At 48.5% G+C, this 24,055-nt stretch overlaps 1 protein-coding gene across 7 annotated transcripts in view; it reads right to left on the bottom strand.

Moving 5' to 3' along the window:
- Window positions 1-24,055, bottom strand: part of LOC135241902 (serine/threonine-protein kinase BRSK2) — a 170,142-nt gene that overhangs the window by 16,944 nt on the left and 129,143 nt on the right. For 6 of the 7 annotated variants that reach the window (XM_064312674.1, XM_064312677.1, XM_064312673.1 and 3 more), the window contains 11 exons: window positions 21,117-21,233; window positions 16,868-16,901; window positions 15,133-15,201; window positions 13,987-14,133; window positions 11,726-11,757; window positions 10,959-11,123; window positions 9,234-9,331; window positions 8,453-8,603; window positions 5,747-5,807; window positions 1,346-2,024; window positions 630-678 (listed from right to left, as the gene is read on the bottom strand). In XM_064312674.1, the coding sequence (XP_064168744.1) occupies window positions 630-678; window positions 1,346-2,024; window positions 5,747-5,807; window positions 8,453-8,603; window positions 9,234-9,331; window positions 10,959-11,123; window positions 11,726-11,757; window positions 13,987-14,133; window positions 15,133-15,201; window positions 16,868-16,901; window positions 21,117-21,233 (1,602 nt within the window). The remainder of the gene's footprint in view (window positions 1-629; window positions 679-1,345; window positions 2,025-5,746; window positions 5,808-8,452; window positions 8,604-9,233; window positions 9,332-10,958; window positions 11,124-11,725; window positions 11,758-13,986; window positions 14,134-15,132; window positions 15,202-16,867; window positions 16,902-21,116; window positions 21,234-24,055) is intronic. The other variant, XM_064312679.1, reaches the window with a different exon arrangement.

Below are 24,055 nucleotides of genomic sequence, written 5' to 3'. Positions count from 1 at the left end.
ATCAGGTATGGAGATCAGGTATAGAGATTAGGTATGGAGATCAGGTATGGAGATTAGGTATGGAGATCAGGTATGGAGGGGGGATGGAGATTAGGTATGGAGATCAGGTATGGAGATTAGGTATGGAGATTAGGTATGGAGATCAGGTAGGGAGGGGGGAGGGGAAAGGACTACACAATTATGACAACGACGGTGCCTCTGCAAAAAGCACTACAGCAGTAAAATGGAACTGATTTGAAGGCTTGAGCAGGTTCAGGTTTCTGAAGTTCCTTTATTCCATAAACTTACGGCTATTAAAGAGCAGACCCTGTCCTTAAAGAGCAGACCCTTCCCTTAAAGAGCCGACCCTTCCCTTAAAGAGCAGACCCTTCCCTTAAAGAGCAGACCCTTCCCTTAAAGAGCCGACCCTTCCCTTAAAGACCCGACCCTTCCCTTAAAGAGCAGACCCTTCCCTTAAAGAGCAGACCCTTCCCTTAAAGAGCAGACCCTGTCCTTAAAGAGATGACCCTTCCCTTAAAGAGCAGACCCTATCTGGGCAAATTCCATTACTTTTCTATATTTTCCAAGATATTCCTGGAGAGTGACTGGTAGAAAAGCAATCATGGAGAGAAAGCAAGATGATTACTCACTCAGGGGAAGACTCTGGGGTGAGGCTGGACATCTCCTCTTGTGTGGGAACTGCAAAGTGAAGGTGCACAGGTCAGAGGTCAGGGGTCAAAGGTGGCAGATTAAAGCACTCACTGCTATTAACACTTCCTCCAGACAAGGTTCAATTCAGAATGTGCTGTATCCAGTGTATTACTAAATCAACTGACACAAGTCAAGTTTTCTCATCTTAAAATTTGTCCAATTTCTAAGATGGACACATGTCTGGTCAGACTTACAGAAAGAAAGATATATAGAGGAAACATTATACATAGCAAGGCTACCTGACAGGGATGTATGTATATGATAAAACTAAAAGAAAAGGCACGTCTCTCTTTCAAGTACATAAACCCCCAGGTAGACAAATAATCTCCAGGTCAAAACTTCATCTCTGAGGTGCAGCCAAGATATATTACACGGGGGACCATTAAACTAAGTGAGGAACATTTTATTTATTTCACTTTTTAAGATTCACCTCTAGCCTGGCACCAGTGCCAACTTTTTTATGAGCATATGAAAACACCTCAATCAGAACTGGGGTCGATTCCAATTCAATTCAGTCAATTTAGGAAGCAAGGGCACTACATCTAGTGGGGTGCATTAATAAACATTTCTAATGAGTTTCTTGCAATTGTTACCCCTCCTCTTCCTTATCAATAATTAAAAACTCTATCCAGGAAGTAACCCCTTCCCAGAATACCTTGCAGTTTCCTGCGGTGGAAACGCGGAGACCCCAGAAAGCTGTTCTTGATGGAGTTAAGACGTGTCCTCCAGGGCATGCCCCCGATGGAGGGGCTGGGCGGCGGTGTGGGGCTGGGCGTGCCTGCAGGGCTTTCCTTGGGCGTGTGCACCGGTGTTCCTTTGGGGGTGGGGAGAGGGCTCCCCCTAGGGGAGGGGTGGGGAGTCACCTGTATGATGGGGATAGATTTGGTGTTGTGGTCACTGCCAGCTACCGGGTGGAAGCGGCTCAGCCGGATGGGGGAAAGGGGAACCACCTGGGAGAAGGGGGAGGAGAGCTGGGGAGGCACTGCCAGGGGCGGCCGGCGCACCTGGGGGCTGTTGGGCACTGAAGGGGGGTTCTTCTGCATTTGGTGAGCTGGGGAAGACTGGAGCTTGGCAGGGGAAGGGTTGGCAACTGTGTTGGGCAGGGGGTTGGATCGGGTGGACTGGAGGGGTTTCTCAGCGACTTTGGGCTTTGCCGGGAGTGTCTGTGTCTTTGGATTGGCTTGGAGGGTCCCTGTCTTTGGCTGAAAGGAGTTGGGGGTGGGTGTGACCGCTCCAGTCCTATTGGGGCGGGGTTCCGGGGAGTGTGCGGGGCTGGAGTTGGGGGACCATGAAAGGTCAGGGGACTGGGGGGGGATGAAGAACCGCCTGACCGGCTGTGTGTGTGGGGGGCCATGCACCATCCAGCAGGGGGTTGGTGAGGGTTGGGGACAGCACAGGTGCCAAGATACACATATCCAATTGCGGAAACACCAAAGCCAATGCCAACCCCCACACCACGAGGTGTTTTCAGGCAGCAAGAGAAAGCAAGGAATGCACAAACATCAGAAAATGGAAAGACAGAAAGATGGCGGATGAGTGGGAGCCCAAACCGTGAGCGGAGTGTGGGAGTGCAGAAAAGAAAAGAGGAAAAAAAAACATGCGGTTAGCTCATTCACCCTCAGCAAAAACACAAGACAACAGCAAAGCCAAAAAGTGAAGAAAAAACAACAGTAAAAGCATTGAAAAGCAAATAAACCAGATAAAAATAACAACTGCAACAAAAGCCTTGCTTCCTCTTTTAATAAAAAACAAACTGCTGGCAGGGACCAAGCAAGCAGGACACACGCAAGGGTCAGTGTCTGGGAGCATCTGTGCCGAAAGCGAGGCTGCTGATTGGACCATGGAGATGGGGGGCAGAGCAGAGGACACTGGCATGGCTGGCGTTCCCTTTTTATAATCAAACTGCACACTTTCAGAGTTAGGGTTAGAGTTAGGGTTACCCTAACACAAACTGCACACTTTCAGAGTTAGGGTTAGAGTTAGGGTTACCCTAACACAAACGGCATGCTTTCAGAGTTAGGGTTAGAGTTAGGGTTACCCTAACACAAACGGCATGCTTTCAGAGTTAGGGTTAGAGTTAGGGTTACCCTAACACAAACGGCATGCTTTCAGAGTTAGGGTTAGAGTTAGGGTTACCCTAACACAAACGGCATGCTTTCAGAGTTAGGGTTAGAGTTAGGGTTACCCTAACACAAACGGCATGCTTTCAGAGTTAGGGTTAGAGTTAGGGTTACCCTAACACAAACGCCATGCTTTCAGAGTTAGGGTTAGAGTTAGGGTTACCCTAACACAAACGCCATGCTTTCAGAGTTAGGGTTAGAGTTAGGGTTACCCTAACACAAGCGGCATGCTTTCAGAGTTAGGGTTAGAGTTAGGGTTACCCTAACACAAACGGCATGCTTTCAGAGTTAGGGTTAGAGTTAGGGTTACCCTAACACAAACGGCATGCTGTCAGAGTTAGGGTTAGAGTTATGGTTACCCTAACACAAACGGCATGCTTTCAGAGTTAGGGTTAGAGTTAGGGTTACCCTAACACAAACGGCATGCTGTCAGAGTTAGGGTTAGAGTTAGGGTTACCCTAACACAAACGGCATGCTTTCAGAGTTAGGGTTAGAGTTAGGGTTACCCTAACACAAACGGCATGCTTTCAGAGTTAGGGTTAGAGTTAGGGTTACCCTAACACAAACGGCATGCTTTCAGAGTTAGGGTTAGAGTTAGGGTTACCCTAACACAAACGGCATGCTTTCAGAGTGGGCGACGGGAAACCACTGGTCTTTTTTTTTGACGCCATTTATCCCTTGTTCTATAATCCTCGTCACCGGGGAAACACTTTTAGCCGGGAGTGTTCTCAGCACTTAATGAGTATTCAAGGAAAAACAGCACACATTGCCGGAGGACACACAGATGTGCAAAAAGAAATTCCCCTCAAAAAAAAAAACTTGGGCAGAACTCTGAAACAGCAGACTGTCTGATCATACCCCTTTCACATGTGGAAACTGAGGCAGGATAAGCTTTCATATTATTTAATTTTATGTACTTTTAAAAAAAAACTGGAGAAGAAGACATGGTGTGGAGTCAGAGGCAGATTTGTCATCTGTAAGCCCGCTCAAAGAAGCCAGCTGTAAGAGCTGTGCGCGTTACTCAGAGCAGAGGGATTAGCAGTATTAGCTAAGCAGGATTTCCTCGTCTCAGGCCAGTGAGGACAGAATGTAAGCCCTGAGTGGACAAAGAGGGCTTTAAAACACAAAGTATAGACCCTCAGCTTCTTTCCGTCGATGCCAGCGTATGCGGATTCCTGTGACCAAACATAATCTTAAGGGTGAAACGAGGATCCCACATGACAGAATGACAGAACAAATGACAGAACTTTTTATTTCTTATTTTATTCAGTTTACTTCAGGTCGCCCACTCTCAATAAAAATGGAAACGGTGAGTTGTAATGAAACAAAAGTGAATAAAGTGAAAAACCAATAGTTCAACTTTCAAGGTGAAACCAGATCTGGAATTCTGGACAACAGCTGGCCTCAAGTCCTCAGGCTCTGTTCAGCTTTAAATATAGAGTCAGCTCCATAATGTTTTGGACAGAGAATTTTTACTTTCTTTCTTTATTTGGTGTTGCACTCCACAATTTTTGATATGTAATCAAACAATTCACATATGGTTAACGTGCACACAGCTTTTATTTAAGGGCATTTTATACACTTTGGTTTCACCCTGTAGAAATGATAGTACTTTCTATACATAGCCCCTATTTCAGGGCACCATAATGGAATATATTGATGTTATGTAAAATAAATTGGTCATGTTTAGTACTTTGTCACATATCCTTTGCATGCACTGACTGCTTGAGTATGTGACCCACAGACATCAGCAAGTACTGAGTATCTTCCCTGGTGCTGCTCTGCCAGGCCTGTACTGCAGCCATCTTCAGCAACTGCTTGTTTCAGCAGCTATTTGCCTCAGGTTTTCTCTGCAGTACATGAAACGCATGTTTCTCTGCATCATATGAAACGCATGTTCAGTTTGATTCATATCGGGTGAATGACTAGGCCAGTCAAGAAATTTTTAGTTTTTGGGTTTGAAAAACTCTTTGTTACTTTATCAGTGTGTTTGGGATCATTGTCTTGAAAACACCAATATCAGACTCCGAATGCAATTAAAAGCAATCATGATGAGATACTACAAGCTCTCTTATGCCTGCACTAAGGAAGCATTCAAACACACCTGACTAATTAGAAATACCCGTGAAGCTATTTGTCCCAAACATTATGGTGCCCTGAATTGGGGGTGTAAAACGTGCTGTGATTTCAACATGCTGAAACCAAAATATATTAAACGTACCCTCTAGTAAAAGCTGAGAATCTCCATTTTAACTCCATTTTACATGTGAATTATTTGATTACAAATTGAAATTTGAGGAGTATAGAGCCAAATAAGGAAAAAAATATATTTATTTGTCCCAAACATTCTGGAGCTTACTCTACAAAAGCAGAATAGAGCAGAAAGCCTGGGCTGTTGTTAGGAAGCTGCATTCCCGTGACTGCAGTTTTATGTGGAAAGTGTTGGCAGTGTTACAGTCTACAGTACAGTAAACAAGAAGGACCTAGAGGCACAGCCTGAAGGTTGCAGGTTTTATTGCCTAGAGGACGGCATAGTAATCACAACCAGGTGTATTAACAGAAAACAGGGACCTTGAGCAACGTGCTTGAATTGCTTGAGTTGGCACACACAGGTAGTATGAAAGTGTACAGGATTAACCAGCTGGCTGGAGAGCTCACAGTAAGTTTATCCCTGATAAGGAAAAACTGTGATGTAATGTGGGGTAACATCAGGTGGTCACTCTGAAGGCTGGCACAGTGTGTAGTGGGCATCGCTACGCGTGCCATTGGTGGGCATCGCTACGCAAGGGGGTTTGGTGGGCATGGATATGTGTGCCGTTAGTGGGCATCGCTATGTGTAACGTTGGTGGGCATCGCTGTGCGTAGCGCAGTGGCAGGGGGGTACTTACCCGGGGGGGGGGGGGGGGAGGGCGGGTGCAGTGGCAGGGGGGTACTACCCGAGGGCTGCTGAGGGGGCTGGTGGAGAGGCCAGAGGAGGCACCGCTGATGGACCGAGACCTGTGGGGGGGGGATATGACCAGCACCGTCAAGCTAGCACAAACAGAGCAAGGATACACAAACACACACACACACACACACACACACACAGACAAACACATGCACAAACACATACACACACATGCACACAACGACACACACACACACACACACAAGCGCGCACACACACACACACATACGCGCACACACACACACACAGACAGACACACGCACAAACACATACACACACACGCACACAACGACACACGCACACACACACACACACAAGCGCACACACACACACACACACACACTGCAGCAAGAAGCTACCATATGTGGTGACAGCAGGTGAGATTTAAAGCAGACCACTCACTACACTGGAATAATATGACTGTATTTATGTGACCAAGTGCAAATAGATCCCACTGGTGTAAAAGGCATGTAGTTTATATGCATGTAGGTAGTTTGCAGTGCTTTTTTAAAATGGCATTCTGAGATGAGCATTTCCCCCTGTGCTGGATACTGGATTTTTCAGGAGACCGTTTTGGAGCACGCCTCCCCCCCCCCCCCTCCCATGGTGTAGGTAGTGGTGGGGTTTCAGCCGGCTCACAGCCCTCTACAATCTACCTGGTGACGGTTTTGTGGAACGTGAAGGAGGGGGGCCACAGGGGTAAAATGAACAGACGGTTCACAAAGGGGTGTGGAGTGGCACCAAACAAAACCACACAGACAGAAATACGTGGGTAAAGAAATATAACAATACAAGGCTCTAGTGGGAGTCTGTAGGTTCCAGGGGCAGTTTGGAGGGTCCGGATGAGGGAGATGCAGGTGCATTTCTGGGGTGCTCTGAAAAGGCAGGTTTCCCCAAATACATACCCCCCCACACAATTTTACCCCCACACTCAGGCACACAGGCTCACACCCAGAGCTGATTACTAATGAGGTTGTGGCTGCACCGTATATTGAACCCCCCGTCCCCCCCTGAAGAAGACAAAAAATAATTCTGGGGCTTTTTCATTTTTCATTTCTGTTTCATTAGCCTTGGATATGCCAGTCTTTCCCCTCCTCCGGTTCCTCTGTTCCAGACTGGCACTCCTGGATTTCAGGGGATTGGCATTTTTAATGAGGTTTAAAGTTTAATTGCCCGTAGATGTACTGTTCTTCGTTATAAAGGAGAATTGAAGCAGTAAATCACACTTAAATATATTGCAAGATTCTTTTGTTTCAGAAAAATCTGACATGTTCTATTCTACTTAATACAAGGTCCTAAAATGGAAACAGAACCATAAATCCTTCTTTTTTCATGCCTTGTCTTTCACAGAATATATGAAACAAGACAAACTACACACACAATATAAACTAAACTTTCATAAGCTGCAGCCTTTTCTGATTTAATCTGTTCAAAATATGTTTTATTTTAAAGACCAATATACTGTAATCTCCCACTGTAAATTCTCAAATTATGAACACAGGTGTAGTGTACTAGTTGCTCTCTCTCTCACACACACATACACTCTCTCTCTCACACACACACACACACACACACACACAAACACAAACACAAACACACACACACACACACACACATACTCACACACATGCACACACATGCACACACACAGACAAACACATTCTTGCATACACATATTATCTTATTCTCTTTCTGGTCTCTCAAACACATACAAACACAATCTATCATTCAGGCTCCCTCAAATACACCATTACACAGATTCTCTCACTTTGCAGGAGACAAAATGAGAGGGCAGATGGTCACTGGTACTCCCTGCACCTCCACCTCTGGCCATATGCTAAATAAGAGGGCGTTTGGGGCTCAGGGGCTGGTGCAGGTGAGAGCGAACAAAGACAGATATGTGCAGGCCGTTTGGGGCAGAGGCGTGGCTGCAGGTGGTTTGGGGCAGAGGCGTGGCTGCAGGGGGTTTGGGGCAGAGGCGTGGCTGCAGGGGGTTTGGGGCAGAGGCGTGGCTGCAGGCCGTTTGGGGCAGAGGCGTGGCTGCGGGTAATTTGGGGCAGAGGTTGGGTGTGGCTGTGGGCGTGGCTGCAGGTGGTTTGGGGCAGAGGCGTGGCTGCAGGGGGTTTGGGGCAGAGGTTGGGTGTGGCTGTGGGCGTGGCTGCAGGTGGTTTGGGGCAGAGGCGTGGCTGCGGGTGGTTTGGGGCAGAGGCGTGGCTGCGGGTGGTTTGGGGCAGAGGTGGGGTGTGGCTGTGGGCGTGGCTGCGGGTGGTCTGGGGCAGAGGTGGGGTGTGGCTGTGGGCGTGGCTGCGGGTGGTCTGGGGCAGAGGTGGGGTGTGGCTGTGGGCGTGACTGCAGGGGGTTTGGGGCAGCGGTGGGGTGTGGCTGTGGGCGTGGCTGCAGGGGTTTGGGGCAGCGGTGGGGTGTGGCTGTGGGCGTGGCTGCAGGGGGTTTGGGGCAGAGCGTGGCTGCGGGTGGTTTGGGGCAGAGGCGTGGCTGCGGGTGGTTTGGGGCGAGGTGGGGTGTGGCTGTGGGCGTGGCTGCGGGTGGTTTGGGGCAGCGGTGGGGTGTGGCTGTGGGCGTGGCTGCGGGTGGTCTGGGGCAGAGGTGGGGTGTGGCTGTGGGCGTGGCTGCGGGTGGTTTGGGGCAGCGGTGGGGTGTGGCTGTGGGCGTGACTGCGGGTCGTGGTGGGCAGTACCGCTGGCCATGCTGTGCCATGTCGATGGCCCGTCTCGCCAGAACCGGAGAACCCCCGTCCGTCACGCTCAGAACCTCCATGGACTTCCTCTCCGGCCTCCGCTTCCCGTGCCTGTTCAGCATGGGAGAGTCCACTCGCTTCCTGGGGGGGTCTGTGGAAGGGGGCAAGACCAAACCGGGGGGGGGGGGGGGTTAGAGAGTGGCTAAGCCTCCAGGGCTCTGTGGAAGTGGTACCTGGGGAGTGGCCGACACAGTCTCTCCCACACTTGAGACTGGGAGCACATTCAAATGATTTATCAACAAAGCCAGTGCCTGGATCAATTAATGTACCAGTGGCCCTTGGGGGAAGGGGCGGCTCTGAACATTTGTACAAGGCTGATCTTTAAACGAGTGGCTTCTCTAACTGTGACCTCCAGGGCTGAATCGATCACAACGACATTTAGAGTGATACTTTTTGATAGATGGGCAGACATTAAGATGTTTTCTCTAAACTCCATTACCAGGCCCAATGCCCTCTGGGTTCAAGGATCGCAAGAGAGTTCCAGTTCTGCCAGGACCTGTTATCAGTGAAGCCCCCCCCCCTCTCCCCCCACAGCCATACCCCCCCTCCCACCCCCACCCCACAATAAGTGAACAAAGAGCCTGGGAGGAAATAACCTTTCAGGTAAGTCAGAACCCTGCGTTTCTCTGAATGGCCACTTCCTGCATTCTTCACCACGACAGTTCCTGTGCCATTAAAATGGATTTATTTGCAGAACCCTTCCCTGTTTTTGTTCCCGTACCTATTTCATTTCGAGGTGGGAGATTCTGGTCCTCATGGCTGGGATACCTCTCTTTGCGGTCCAGCAGGAGGAAGTAGATCATCTTCTCCTGATTGTCACTGGGGTCAGGAGGAAGTACAGACACAACATATAGTCAGACGATATGGCCTCACCAACACCAGATACGGCCTCACCAGCACCAGCTCCCACACACACACCCAGCCGCCTCACCAACACCAGCTCCCACACACACACCCAGCCAGCCTCACCAACACCAGCTCCCACACACACACCCAGCCGGCCTCACCAAGACCAGCTCCCACACACACACTGCAGGCAAGTTCCAGCCAGGAACCTCTCTTTTGACCAGTCAATGCTCCACTGAAACTTCAGCTGTATAAAGAAACTAAAAGCATCTGAACATGTGGTAATCATGTATGCCACAGTAAACCACGCAAGCTCAGGAGACCTTAATGCCACTCGAATCCAGTCAATTCATGAATAGTACTGACATTTAAATTTATTATTTATTGAAATTTATTGAAAACTCAACACATCCATTTCAGTTCCTGAAACTAGTACACTAAATAGTACAGTACAGTAGAATAATAAACAGTAATGGCTAAAAGAGGAAAGGAGGAGCTGGGAAGAAGAGCGGAGTACGAGAGTGGTCTGAACCCCTAAAACACACTCTGTGCAAAGAGAGGGGTAAGCAAGTCTTCCAACCCTGTGCTTGAGCAGGAGGGAAGACACAGCTAGGTAGCTCCCAAAGCCTTTTAACTGTGCTTAATGCAAGCTGTGGGACTGTGCAGAAACGACTGCAGCTCAGCTGTTCTAGAAGGCTATCATCAATGAACAGCCACTGCAGTCACAGAAAGAGCGCTTGGTAATTTGGCTACTTCTGAGAAGATTTATGGGTACTCCTGGGAAAGGCCCGTTCATCTGTGCTGATGTACAGGGCTGCAGAGACTAAGGAAAAAAAACAAACTATCAAACTAACAAACTCATCTCTCAACACTAACAGTGTTCCCACTCCAAGGGTAAGAACAGACATCCAGTGCAGATTTGGAGTGAGGATATTTAGAGTGCGGGAATTTATTATTTATCTTTTTTACTCCTGTTTATGTGCTGCAAACAATGTGTGATATATTGTTTGTGCTTTAATTATTGCACTCATTGATGTTTTATTTAGATGTTTGTTTTAAGCAAAATCAGTCAATTGAGTCTTGGACCAGAGAAGCGCCTCCATCTCAGACTGGAGATGGACAGGGGTCTCGGCTGAGGCTACTGGTACCTGGTAATATAAAAAATTTAGAAAAAACATCAATCAATGCATCAAATCCATTTGTCCTGATTTATTAACGGTCATGCTGGGGTAAATCCTGTTTAAACGAGTATAAGGGCACAAGCCCTTCTTTCCACTTTATTCAGCCAGCTCTTCCAACTGCCTCCTGCAGTGGAATTCCAAGCTCAGGTTTCTTAGGGGTGACACTTTATGCTGATCACAAGTTCTGTGAATTACACACGGTTTTATGAAAATATTGACAAATGAGGCCAATCGTGTGTACTAACACAGAATTAATTATTTTGGCACAGGCTTTAGAGGAATTGTCTTAAATGCTTTTACTTTTTGTTTTTGCCTTTGGCAAACACTGTGATTTTATCTCAGCTTTTAGTCCAGAGTTTCTCCCCACTTCCTCAGCTAAGCCTCGCCCAGCCACGCCCAACCCCACCCCTCTCACTCACTCTTCCGACAGCAGGTCCTTCATCAGTTTGTTCTTGTCTCGGAAGCAGCCCAGCGAGTGCATGCTCTCCAGCACATCGGGGTCGATGTCCTCGCCTGAGGGCAGGGTGCGGATCGCCACCTTCCGTGGGAAAGGCTGCTCTGGCTCCGGCTCATTCTTGCCCCCTCTGGCGGGAGGACCAATCAGCACAGGAACACAATGACACCAAGGGAAGCAGCAGGGGATCATAAAGCAGAGTAAATCACAGTCTAATACCAGTCTAATACATGGTATCCAATAATGGATGTGTGCAGGGGTGTTACTCATACATTGCTGGGGCAGATATCTGCTTCAAATGTACATGTGCCACCTTACACTCCACCCCCTACCTACCCACAGCCCCTCCCCCACACCACCTTACACCCCACCCCTACCTACCCACAGACCCCCCCCCCCCACACCACTTTATACCCCACCAATACCTACGCACAGCCCCCCCACACCACCTTACACCCACCCCTATCTACCCACAGCCCCCCCACACCACCTATACCCCACCCCTACCTACCCACAGCCCCCCACACCACCTTACACCCACCCTATCTTCACAGCCCCCCACACACCTTACACTCCACCCCTACCTACCCACAGACCCCCCACACCACCTTACACCCCACCCCTACCTACCCACAGTCACCCCCCTCCCCCACACCACCTTACACTCCACCCCCTACCTACCCACAGCCCCCCCACCTCCCACACTACACCACACGGGGGGGTAATACTCACATGTACCACATGTGTTTCTGGATCTGTTCTAACTGTTAGGGGCAAAGAGAGACAGAGAGGAACAGGTCAGGCACCAGCAGAGATATCCTCTCTAAGAACCGTACGAGCAGATGCTGTGTCCCACCAGACCCAACAAATCAAATGCAGATGCTGCATCCCACCAGACCTAACAAATCAAGTGCAGAGTGACAGAAAAAAACAGAAAATGAGACAGAAAAAAACAGAGAAAATGACAAGGGAAAAGTGTAAGACAAAAAGGAAGAGAGAGGGAGAGAGAGAGGGAGAGAGATGCAAGTTTCTCAGACTGTGTGTGCTGTAGGACTCTCTCAGTTCGGGATTAAAGGAAATAAACTCAGCATCAGGACCGTGGTGATTGATTAGCCACGCCTTCCGCTAAAACGCTGCAATGCTCAGAGGCCCGAGGGCCTGTCAAATGGCCACACCCTGCTACCCCCTCACTGTTACCCCTCTCTGTTACCCCTCGCTGTTGCCTATCGCTGTCACCTCTCGCTGCGACCCCTCGCTGTTACCCCTCTACCCCTCGCTGTTACCCCTCACTGCTACCCCTCGCTGCTACCCCTCGCTGCTACCCCTCGCTGTTACCCAGTACATCTCCAAGAACAGTGTTGGTGACCACTGGTTTACAAGATCAAACTTCTAGACAGGAACACTGTGTGCAGGGGGTGCACTGTGCCACACAGCCTGTAGAGGGAGCACTGCACTAGATTTTATGGGACGCATGTCCCCACATCTGCAGGAGCAGCCACAGCACAAACAAATCCTTCTGGAAAAAAAAGATCACAAAGTGATTGTGGGGAAGTGGCACATTGCGTCTGTGAAAGCAGGCACAAAATTAATCCCCAATTTAGTCACGCTGGCATGGATATCCTGGTCTGTTGTATGTCGAGAGGGAATAGATTTTTGACACTGTCTGATTATCACTAGCATGCAGATTTTAGGAAACTCTAATGAAATATTTTACTCATAAACCATAATCTCCTATATTAATGCAGTGAGCATGCAAATCCAACTCATTACTATGGACGACCACACAGGAAACTCAAGGAAATGTCCTTTTTGGGAGAGGCCAGACAGTTAAGAGGATGCTTCCGGCATGTAAAGACATGCAGACACAGGCAATGGCAGGACGTGGAGAAGTGCTTTATTATAATAATCTGTTAAGCCCCAGTGCACTGGGACACCGCTGCCAGGAAAGGCCTTTGATCTGGAAAACGTTCGTTCTAAAAAATAAATAAATAAATCAAGTTATGATGCCTGAAATGACTGAACTGGATTATTGCAGTTGAGCTCTCTGGCTGCTTGAACCTGCCTAGACCCAAACTAATAGTACAGCTGCAGGAGGTCGCTGGTATTAGAATGGATAACAACCGGCTGCATTTGTAGCTTTAGATTTGGTTTAAATAAGGGGATAAAGTGCACATTCCCAGTACATCTATACATCTTGGTTTCACCTGCCCACACCCCAAAATCAGTGCACCCCTAAATCACCCCACCCACCCCCCAAAATCAGTGCGCCCCTAAAGCACCCCACCCACCCCCCAAAATCAGTGCACCCCTAAATCACCACGCCCACCTCCCAAAATCACAGCGAGCCCCTAAATCACCACACACACCATCCAAAATCTGTGCGCCCCAAAATCACCCCACCCACCCCCCAAAATCAGTGCGCCCCTAAATCACCCCACCCACCCCCCAAAATCAGTGTGCCCCTAAATCACTCCGCCCACCCCCCAAAATCAGTGTGCCCCTAAATCACCCCGTCCCAACCCCCAAAATCAGTGTGACCCTAAATCACCCCACCCACCCCCAAAATCAGTGTGCCCCTAAATCACCCCACCCACCCCCCAAAATCAGGGCCCCTAAACACCACCCCAATCAGGCCCAAATCCCCGTCCCAGCCCCCAAAATCAGGGCGCCCCTAAATCACCCCGCCCAAATTTTCTATTGTGTAACTGAAAATAGCTTTGAACAATATGACTGAGATACATTTCTTGTTGTAAAAGTAGGCCTCTGGAGTTTAATCTCACCCTTATAGAGCTGCAGCGAGGGCAGGATATTACTCTGCACATATGTGATGAAATAACTCACTAACTCACTTCACCTGGTTTCTTTAAACTGATTTTATGGTGAAAACTAAAATCAGCAGACCCTGCCGCTCTCCAGAGTGAATATCACCGTGCCAACGACAGATCTGAGGGGCCGATCTGCCAGGGTGACCCTTGACCTGAGACGGAACTGACCGCAAGTCGCTTAGTGGCGTCCACCTCTATCATCCCCTGGAGAAGGTTCTGGCAATCGGGCGGGATGAAGTGCGGCATGTGGAACACCCCCAGCTTCACCTTTTCCAGCAAGTTTCGCAAGTTATCGTCATCGAACGGCAGCGCCCCCTGTGGTGTGGGAGGGAGGCAGAAAAGCCGTTGCAACAAGTTTGTAGAAAGTAAATAAATAAATGAGGGAAGAGGGAAAATAATATTCCTTGAGCTGGAGAAGATGAGACTCAATGACAGGGCTCTAGTTCCCCTGGCATCCTCATTAAAGAGGGTCTCTACAGAATCTGATGAAAGGAAACAGAAAGTAAAGAAGAGCAAACCGACAACAGCTTTCCCCCGATAATGAATCCCCCCCCAGCCCTGATTTATCACTGGCACCTGAGAGGCGGTTATCTCCCCTCCCACCAAAATGCAGACGCCAGCCTTGGAGGAATGACTACTGCAGATTAAAAGAACTGATCAGAGCTGGCCCAGGTAACACACAACGTACAGGGAGGGAGGAAGAGAGGGAGTAAGAGAGAGAGAGAGAGAGAGGGAGAGAGAGGGAGAGGGAGGGAGAGAGAGATAGATAGAGAGAGAGAGAGAGAGAGGGAGGGCCCACATGCATTTCAGTTCAGTCCATGAAACAATGTCAGAGAACATTATGGGCATTTGATCTCAACCCTACTGCTGGGGCAGTAAGCATAGAACATGCGGTTTGTAGAGACCCAATCTCCACGTGTCACTTCCTTCCCGTTCATCTCAGACGTGTCACTTCCTTTAATCTCAGTCAGGACAGGGCTGAAGGAGGCAGCGGTGGATGGAAATAGTCTTACTCTTCAAGGTGCACAAATATGTGATCTGAATGTTCTTCACTGAATATTCTAATGCTGATGTAATTATCATTACCGGTGACTGAAAGCAGTGGAGTTCTACAACAATGACTTAGAATTTAGGAAAAAACATTCCAAAAAACCTGCTCTTCAAAGGGTTAAAAGCTGAAAATGGATAAACAAAGCAGGAATAAAAACCAGGTAAAAAGCAGGTGATACGAAGGATCCGCGTATCCATGGATACAGAGGCAGGAGGAGCTCCAGGTCTGCGGGGGCCAGGCTGACGGGCAACTGACACACTCACCACTAAAAGTGCAAAGAGGATGACTCCACAACTCCACACATCTGCCTTCCGCCCGTCATACTTCTCTCCCTGGAAGAGAGGGGGGGAAGGGGGGGAGCAGGAGTGGGGAGAGAGGGAGAGAGCAAGGGGGGAGGAGAGGGGAGAGGAGAAGAGAGAGAGAGGGAAGGAGGGGGGGAGAGAGAGAGAGGGGGGGCAGGAGTGGGGAGAGAGGGAGAGGGAGAGAGCAAGGGGGGAGTGGGAAAGAGAGCGAGAGAGAGGAGGGGGGGAGGAGAGGTGGGGAGAGGGGGAGACAGAGAGAGAGAGAGGGGGAGAGGGGAGACAGAGAGAGGGAGGGGGGGAGAGGGGAGACAGAGAGAGAGAGGGAGGGAGAAAGAGACAGAGTGAGAGGGGATGGAGTGGAGGGAAAGAGTGTGAGTGAATTTGATAAGAAGAGAGACAGATGAAACAGACAGTAGAGAAGAAAGAAAAGAGACAGAATGTGTGAAAGAGAAAGAGAGAGATGAAGAGGAGAGAGAGGGGGTAAGAAGAAGAGCACATTAGAAGAGCAGAGAGAGACAGGAGTCTCAAGAGTGAGTGTGAGAGAGAGAGATATGGAGAGGGGGATAAAAACAGAAATGACAGGTTAGCCAGACTCAGAGGCAGCACAGCAGGAAGCTCATTAAAGGGTAAGGGTTATGCCGGGATCAGACTACACAAATTCAGCCTGATTTCAGCCCGATTTTGTTGTCACCGACAAATTTCCAGCCTCGGGCCCGAATATGAACGTCGGGAACGATGAACGGGCGCCTTTACCCCTTGTAGTGTGAAGAACAGTGTCTGGGACGCCGTACAACACCCCAGCGAAATGTCTAGCATGTCAAAATCTTTTGTATTTTCCTGCCTAGTTTGACAACTGCTTGTATTTTGCATAGACTGCGTTGTTGCCGTTCTCGTTTGTGTTAAAGTAATCAGTTTAACCTTCAGGTCCAAGTTGAACTATGCGGTTGTTCCCAGCACCTGGAACGGTACTTCTCTCTAGGGTTTTCGACATACTTGTTCCTGGTTATGGTTATACACTTTGTTGTACATCGCTCTGGATAAAAGCGTCTGCCAAATGCCTGTAATGTAATGTAACAACTCCTACGACATGTTCCTTGACGTTGACCATTAGGATGACAGAGTGCTCTCTGGTGCACATAATAAACATGGCGAAGAGAAAGAGGGATGCTGCTGTCAGGTGGACCTCCGAAAGAGAGGAAAGGTCCACTGAGCAGTGGCAATGCCCCTGCCTTTCTGACGTTACGTCGAGGGAGTACCATGACCGATTTAAAAAAAGTAGTTTTTTTCTTTCTTTTCTTTTTCTTTTCCGAACACAAGACTGCCAGCATCACACATAGCGCTTCTGTAGCCATGATTGACAATTTCTTGACCCTCCTCCCCGACGACCTATGAACTTGGTGAAGGTCGTGAAAGACAGCATACGATTATTGGTCAGGGTCATACTTGTAGTGTTGCCAGTCTCCCGGGCAAGACACGGCAAGAATTTATGGCACTATGATTGCCTAATCTGACATGGTGACCATCGTGAAAGACAAAAATATTGTGCAGCCTGATCCCGGCATTAGGGTACAGTTTAGGGTTAGGGTACAGTTTAGAGTTAGGTTACAGTTTATGGTTATGGTATGGTTTAGGGTCAGGGTACAGTCTAGGGTCAGGGTTAGGGTATAGTTTAGGGTTATGGTCATGGCAAACTCACTCGGATGACTTCTGGACAGGCGTAGTGTGGGGATCTGGGGAAACACAGATAGCAAGAAGAAAACCTTTTTTAACAAAGCACAGACACAACCTACAGTCTTATTGCCCACAGTGAGCTCACACCACAGACCAGGCTAATTCGCTGACTCTGCACAAGGGGGCGGAGTTCATTTTTAGACACTCCACCGGCCAACACGGCATCCACCGGTTGAGTAAACACATTAGAAGCATAAAGACAACACACAATACCCCCCACCCCCTAGCGCCATGACGCAGTAACATGGCACTGAGTACCAGGGATAGCAGAGAACAAACCGCATTTTGCACACTGCATTCTGGGATTTACAAGAAAAACCTTCCCCACCCACCGTCCTACTCTGAATAATCTAATTGTAAAATATTGGCTTTTAATGTCACACTGTTAAAAGCCTGTAAACACAGCATCCTATTAGTGTGTGTGGTGTGTTGCATGTTTATGAATAAGGACAAAGACACGTGATATCCTGTCAAGGTTCAGTGCAAAAATCTGCCTCGGAAAAATAATGCAAACTAGGCCTGAGCAAATGCAGGGTTCCTCAATGTGGGTGTCGGCTTGCATTATGCAAATACATGCAATTCTGGATGAGTTACACTGGAAAAACCACGAGCTGTCAAAACATGCAGGCCGTCGGAGGAACCTAATTGAATTTAAACACTAAATTTAGTGCCTACCAGGACACGCTGGGAATTCTAATTTGGTTACTTTCTTTTCAGAAACACAGAAACCCATGCTCTGTCAACGTGAAAATTAATTTCTGGGTCTTTGTTTTACAACAGCGTCTTTATTCATCCGGTTCTGTGGTTCTCCTACATTCATTTCTTGCGTGAGAAAGCAGCCGAACAAGACTTTGCGAGCAAATGTGTAGATTATGACCATCAGTGTGCTTTCGACATCAGTAACAGCTCCAAGAGTTCACCATATGGAGAACAAGACTTCAGGCTCTTCAGCATACACAAACAAAACATACACACACTTGCACATAAACAGGTGCACAAATACATACATATAAAACATACACATAGACAGGTACACACATACAAACACACACATAAAACACACACACATATATGCATAAACACAGGCATACAGACACACACCCTGTCAAACACAACACATACAACTGCACACAAAATATAGTACATAAGCACACACACACATACACACTCTCCCTCCCTCCCTTCCCCCACCTGCCATGCAGTCAACAATCACACCAAATCTGAATTATGAAGCAGGGACAGACAGAGCGAGCAGCCTTCAGCCCCAAACGTGCTAGCCTAAAAGTGCTAGCCTGAATGTGCTAGCCTAAACATGCTAGCCTAAACGCGCTAACCTGAACGTGCTGGCCTAAATGTGCTAGCCTGAACGTGCTAGCCTAAATGTGCTAGCCTGAACGTGCTAGCCTAAATGTGCTAGCCTGAATGTGCTAGCCTAAACATGCTAGCCTAAACGTGCTGGCCTAAACTTGCTAGCCTGAACGTGTTAGCCTGTACGTGCTAGCCTGAACATGCTAGCCTAAATGTGCTAGGTTGAAGACTGAAATCATTACTTCTGCAAAAACCAAAAACCTCTACAACTGAAGCTGAATCAATCTAATGAGGCACTTGCAAAGTTTCCAGAAGAAGAAAAACGAAATGAGGGGAAACCAAGCATTAAGTTTGCCCTATGGTGGGGCGAGGATTAAAAATATATAAAAACAAAATAATAAATCTCCTCTCCACCACAAAAAATGTGTCTGTTGGAGGGACTCCAGCAGCTCACAGACAGCAGACATCAATCCTCTCAAGGCTGTGTTCCATTCCCCCCTCTCAGCTCTCTCTATGTTGTGTTCCATCCCCCCAGCTCCCATAAGGCCGTGTTCCATCCCCCCCAGCTCCCATAAGGCCGTGTTCCATCCCCCCCAGCTCCCATAAGGCCGTGTTCCATTCCCCCAGCTCCCATAAGGCCGTGTTCCATTCCCCCCCAGCTCCCATAAGGCCGTGTTCCATCCCCCCCCAGCTCCCATAAGGCCGTGTTCCATTCCCCCCCAGCTCCCATAAGGCCTGTTCCATTCCCCCAGCTCCATAAGGCCGTGTTCCATTCCCCCCAGCTCCCATAAGGACGTGTTCCATTGCCCCAAGCTCCAAGCGTGTTCAACAGGACCATAGCTGCAGCCATATTCCCCTTGCTTGTAAGCTACCTACCAATGTTTTCTTGCAAGTCATGTTTTGATTTTGAACAAATTAAACTGATTTTAGCTGAAACATTTTTCATTAGAACAAGCTTGATTTCTTGCTATTTGCTTGCTAGCTAACATGAGTAGGATTGCAAGCATCATTTATCATTTATAAAGGCTTTGCTAGTTAACTAGCTACCAATGTTTTATTGCAACATTAAATTTGTGTTTTGATTTATTATTTTAATACATAACATATTAAATGTCCAAATTGCCCCAAATAGTTTCAGGTTAACCATTTGCTTTCTAGCTATGTTAAATTGTAAAATTATTGTGTTTATGTTCAGTTAAATTCGTTCAAAATAAAAACACGACTTGCTTACAATCCTACTCAAGTTAGCTAGCAATGCATTTATTACTTTCTAGCCAGCTTGCCAGGTTAAAATTAACTGTGGCAATTCCTTATGACAATGAATTCTTTTCCACCACGTAATTCAGTTCATGTAAACCTAAGGTTGATACACACTCCTCTCTTGAGCGTCTAGCAGCGATTATAGCCTAACTATCGAGATTCTAAGCAACTGGAGATAAAACTTTTTTTGTACTCCACATAGATCATAAACCCTTGAATATAAAAACTCATTGAAATCGGTTGAGAAATGTAAACATTATAGTGCTTTTTATCCAGAAAAACCGCAGCTCTCCCGTTTACTTCTATTTGTTTTCAGGCCAGTCTTGCCTGGACCAATATGGCGGCCACGTTGACGTATCGCAGCAAGGGGCCGAAGAGGCCAATGTGGCATCTATGTATATATGTCCATGTACTCACTCAGCAATCAGTGACCCCCCCCCCCCCAGCATGAGGACCGGAGGGGATGTGGGGCGCCTGGGTTCACACTGTGCACACACTGCGCCGTTGTGGCTGATTCTGGGCTCTGTGGTGACTGACTAATCACGTTTAAAGAGAGAGCACACACTGCGCCGTTGTGGTTGATTCTGGGCTCTGTGGTGACTGACTAATCACGTTTAAAGAGAGAGCACACACTGCACCATTGTGGTTGATTCTGGGCTCTGTGGTGACTGACTAATCACATTTAAAGAGAGAGCACACACTGTGCTGTTGTAGTTGATTCTGGGCTCTGTGGTGACTAATCACGTTAAAAGAGAGAGTTCGCACACCGCACTGTTGTGGTTGATTTTGCGTTTGGGCGAGGGAGAGGGTAATAGTGAGTAGTGTGATTTGAGCTTTACCGTTCCCTACACCCAGCTCCTCTGGAGGAAGCCAATGCCCTTGGGTCTGTGTGAATAATGACTCTACACTGCCCACTTTATTGCTTCAGAGATGCTTAGAGACAGAGGACACCGTACACATGAGAGAGAGAGAGAGAGACTTCTACAGGAGGGAAGCCATTTGGCCTGAAGTTCCAGACAGATTCTGTGCTGCAGATAAATGTAAAGTTTAGCGCTGTCCCTGATGCCTGTATCCTCTCACTTGCTGCATTACACCCCCATCAGCTCACTTCCTCCCCCCATGGATTAGCTCATACCCTCCTGGGCCAACGGCCTTCTACCACCAGCTATCGCCTCCTCATGACAGCGTGCATCGCACTATTAGCCACTGAGTTAGGAAAGATAGCATCAGAACCCTCCAGGTTAGCACTAATGAGGATAACTGAATGTAGTCTCCATAGTTTTCACCATGTGTTATAGTGAATTAAGATTCCAGCGCTGGATGTTAGATGTACATGCGCCACTGCATCTCCAGCTATACCAAATTACGGAGATAACATTCTAAAACATTTTTTAAAAATAAATAAATAAATACAGACTGACTCACCCACAGCTGGCCTACAGTCTGTCTCACCCACAGCTGGTCTACAGTCTGACTCACCCACAGGTAGCCTACAGACTGACTCACCCACAGGTGGCCTACAGACTGACTCGCCCACAGGTGGCCTACAGTCTGACTTGCCCACAGGTGGCCTACAGACTGACTCACAGCTGGTCTACAGTCTGACTCACCCACAGCTGGTCTACAGCCTGGACAGACTGACTCACCCACAGCTGGTCTCCAGTAGACTGTCTCCCACCTGCAGAGAGGCCATGCCGAAGTCTGCTATTCTGATGTTGTTCTTCTCATCTAACAACAGATTCTCTGGCTTCAGGTCTCTGTGACTGTGGAAAAAGTGAGAGAGAGAGAGAGAGAGGGGAGGAAGAGGGAAAGAGGAAAAGGGACAAAAGGAAGAAAGAATAACAGGTAAAGTGCAAGGGCAGAGAGAGAGAGAAAAGGAGATTGAAAGAAAGAGAGAAAGATACCAAGTACAAGAGAGAAACAGGGGGTTAAATACAAAGCAAGTGGAATTAAATGTCAGATCTACAATCCAATATATAAAACTGCCCTGACACATATACAAATGCAACAGCAAATGCCGTTGACTCAATAGTGACACAGGTTTCACAAGCAATAATGGAGTTTTCCTCTGTCTCAGGTCTGTGTGAACGATGCAGAGCCGAAAGCCACTGTTTCAGCCTCTTCCCAACCACACGACTGACACAATCACCACTGCTCTGCAACCCACACCCTCATATGTACGGGCGCATTACCTGTGCGGGAGACCTTGGCTTTGTTTGCACCACAGACGCTGCGATCACAATCGAGTCGCATGCATTAACACTGCACCTGCATCGGCACGTTTGCGATCGAGCCGCATGCATTAACACTGCACCTGCATCGACACGTTCACACTCGAGCCGCATGCATTAACACTGCACCTGCATCGACACGTTCACACTCGAGCCGCAAGCATTATTAACACTGCACCTGCATCGGCACGTTCGCACTCGAGCTGCGCATACAGCCTGCTCATTAACCACATCTAACGCACCTGCATCGGCACGTTCGCACTCGAGCTGCGTGCATTAACACTGCACCTGCATCGACACGTTCACACTCTAGCCGCACACATTAACACAGCACCTGCATCGGCACGTTCACTCGAGCGCATCATTAACACAGCACCTGCATCGGCACGTTAGTGATTAAGCCGCATGCATTAACACTGCACCTGCATCGGCACGTTGACACTCGAGCCGCATACATTAACACTGCACCTGCATCGGCACGTTGACACTCGAGCCGCATACATTAACACTGCACCTGCATCGGCACGTTCGCACTCGAGCCGCATGCATTAACACTGCACCTGCATCGGCACGTTAGTGATCAAGCCGCATGCATTAACACTGCACCTGCATCAGCACGTTCACACTCAAGCCGCATACATTAACACTGCACCTGCATCGGCACGTTCGCACTCGAGCCGCATGCATTAACACTGCACCTGCATCGGCACGTTCGCACTCGAGCTGCATGCATTATTAACACTGCACCTTCATCGGCACGTTCGCACTCGAGCCGCATGCATTAACACTGCACCTGCATCGGCACGTTCACACTCGAGCTGCATGCATTATTAACACTGCACCTGCATCGGCACGTTCGCACTCAGCCGCATGCATTAACACTGCACCTGCATCAGCACGTTCACACTCAAGCCGCATACATTAACACTGCACCTGCATCGGCACGTTCACACTCGAGCTGCGTGCATTAACACTGCACCTGCATCGACACGTTCACACTCTAGCCGCATACATTAACACAGCACCTGCATCGGCACGTTCGCACTCGAGCTGCGTGCATTAACACTGCACCTGCATCGGCACGTTCACACTCGAGCCGCATACATTAACACTGCACCTGCATCGGCACGTTCGCACTCGAGCTGCATTATTAACACTGCACCTGCATCGGCACGTTAGTGATCAAGCCGCATGCATTAACACAGCACCTGCATCGGCACGTTCGCACTCGAGCTGCATACATTAACACTGCACCTGCATCGGCACGTTCGCACTCGAGCCGCATACATTAACACTGCACCTGCATCGGCACGTTCGCACTCGAGCTGCATACATTAACACTGCACCTGCATCGGCACGTTCACACTCGAGCCGCATACATTAACACTGCACCTGCATCGGCACGTTCACACTCGAGCTGCGTGCATTAACACTGCACCTGCATCGGCACGTTCGCACTCGAGCTGCATGCATTAACACTGCACCGCTCGGCATTCGCACTCGAGCGGTGCATCACTGCACCTGCATCGCCGTGCATGAGCTATTAACACTGCGCATCGCAGTCATCAGCCGTCATTAACACTGCAGCCAGCAGTCACTGGCGGATTAACACAGCAACAGTGTCTGCGCAGCACCTTAATTTGCTTTTGCTTGATGCTTCGCCCTTTGACACAGGCCTCCTAGGGGGTCCCCAAAAACTGGGAGCGCCCCCCCCCCTCATGCCCAGCCCCCGCCCCCGCCAACCAACCTCCCACAATGCAAGGCAGACACCACCTGCTGTGTCTTCCCCTGTGTTTGATCTTGGGAGGGGGGGTTGGGTGAGACAACTTGTTCTCGTATATTTATACCTCAGTCACCTGCGGATTATACATTTGCCTTTTATGGAATCAAACTATGCATCTGCAGAAACAATTTTAGGTGGAATAAAAACTCGCCTCCGTCTAGAGGTCTAGCAGCCAAAATGATCTAAAGACCGATGTTTTTACTGCCAACCAGCAACCATCACACCCTTTCATCCCGATCCAAATGCCACATAAAATCATAACCCTAACCCTTTCATCCTGATCCAAAAACTACATAAAATCCTAACCCTAACCCTTTCATCCTGATCCAAAAACTACATAAAATCCTAACCCTAACCCTTTCATCCTGATTCGAAAACTACATAAAATCACTGAGGATTCATGGGCAAGAGAGCTTTTGATGAGACACTGTCACCTGAGGACAGGTTGATGAGACACTGTCACCTGAGGACAGGTGAAAGACCAGGTGAGACTGCAGTGATGCAAGTAGCCATCCGGGGTACTGCAATAAGACCAGAGACCACTTCCATCAGCCAGTTTAGTACTGGCGAG

This window comes from Anguilla rostrata, chromosome 16 (genome assembly GCF_018555375.3).
Source record: "Anguilla rostrata isolate EN2019 chromosome 16, ASM1855537v3, whole genome shotgun sequence".
In the NCBI taxonomy this organism is placed as follows: domain Eukaryota; kingdom Metazoa; phylum Chordata; class Actinopteri; order Anguilliformes; family Anguillidae; genus Anguilla; species Anguilla rostrata.
Note: the sequence above shows the minus strand (reverse complement) of the source record. Positions and strands in the feature narration are given on the sequence as shown.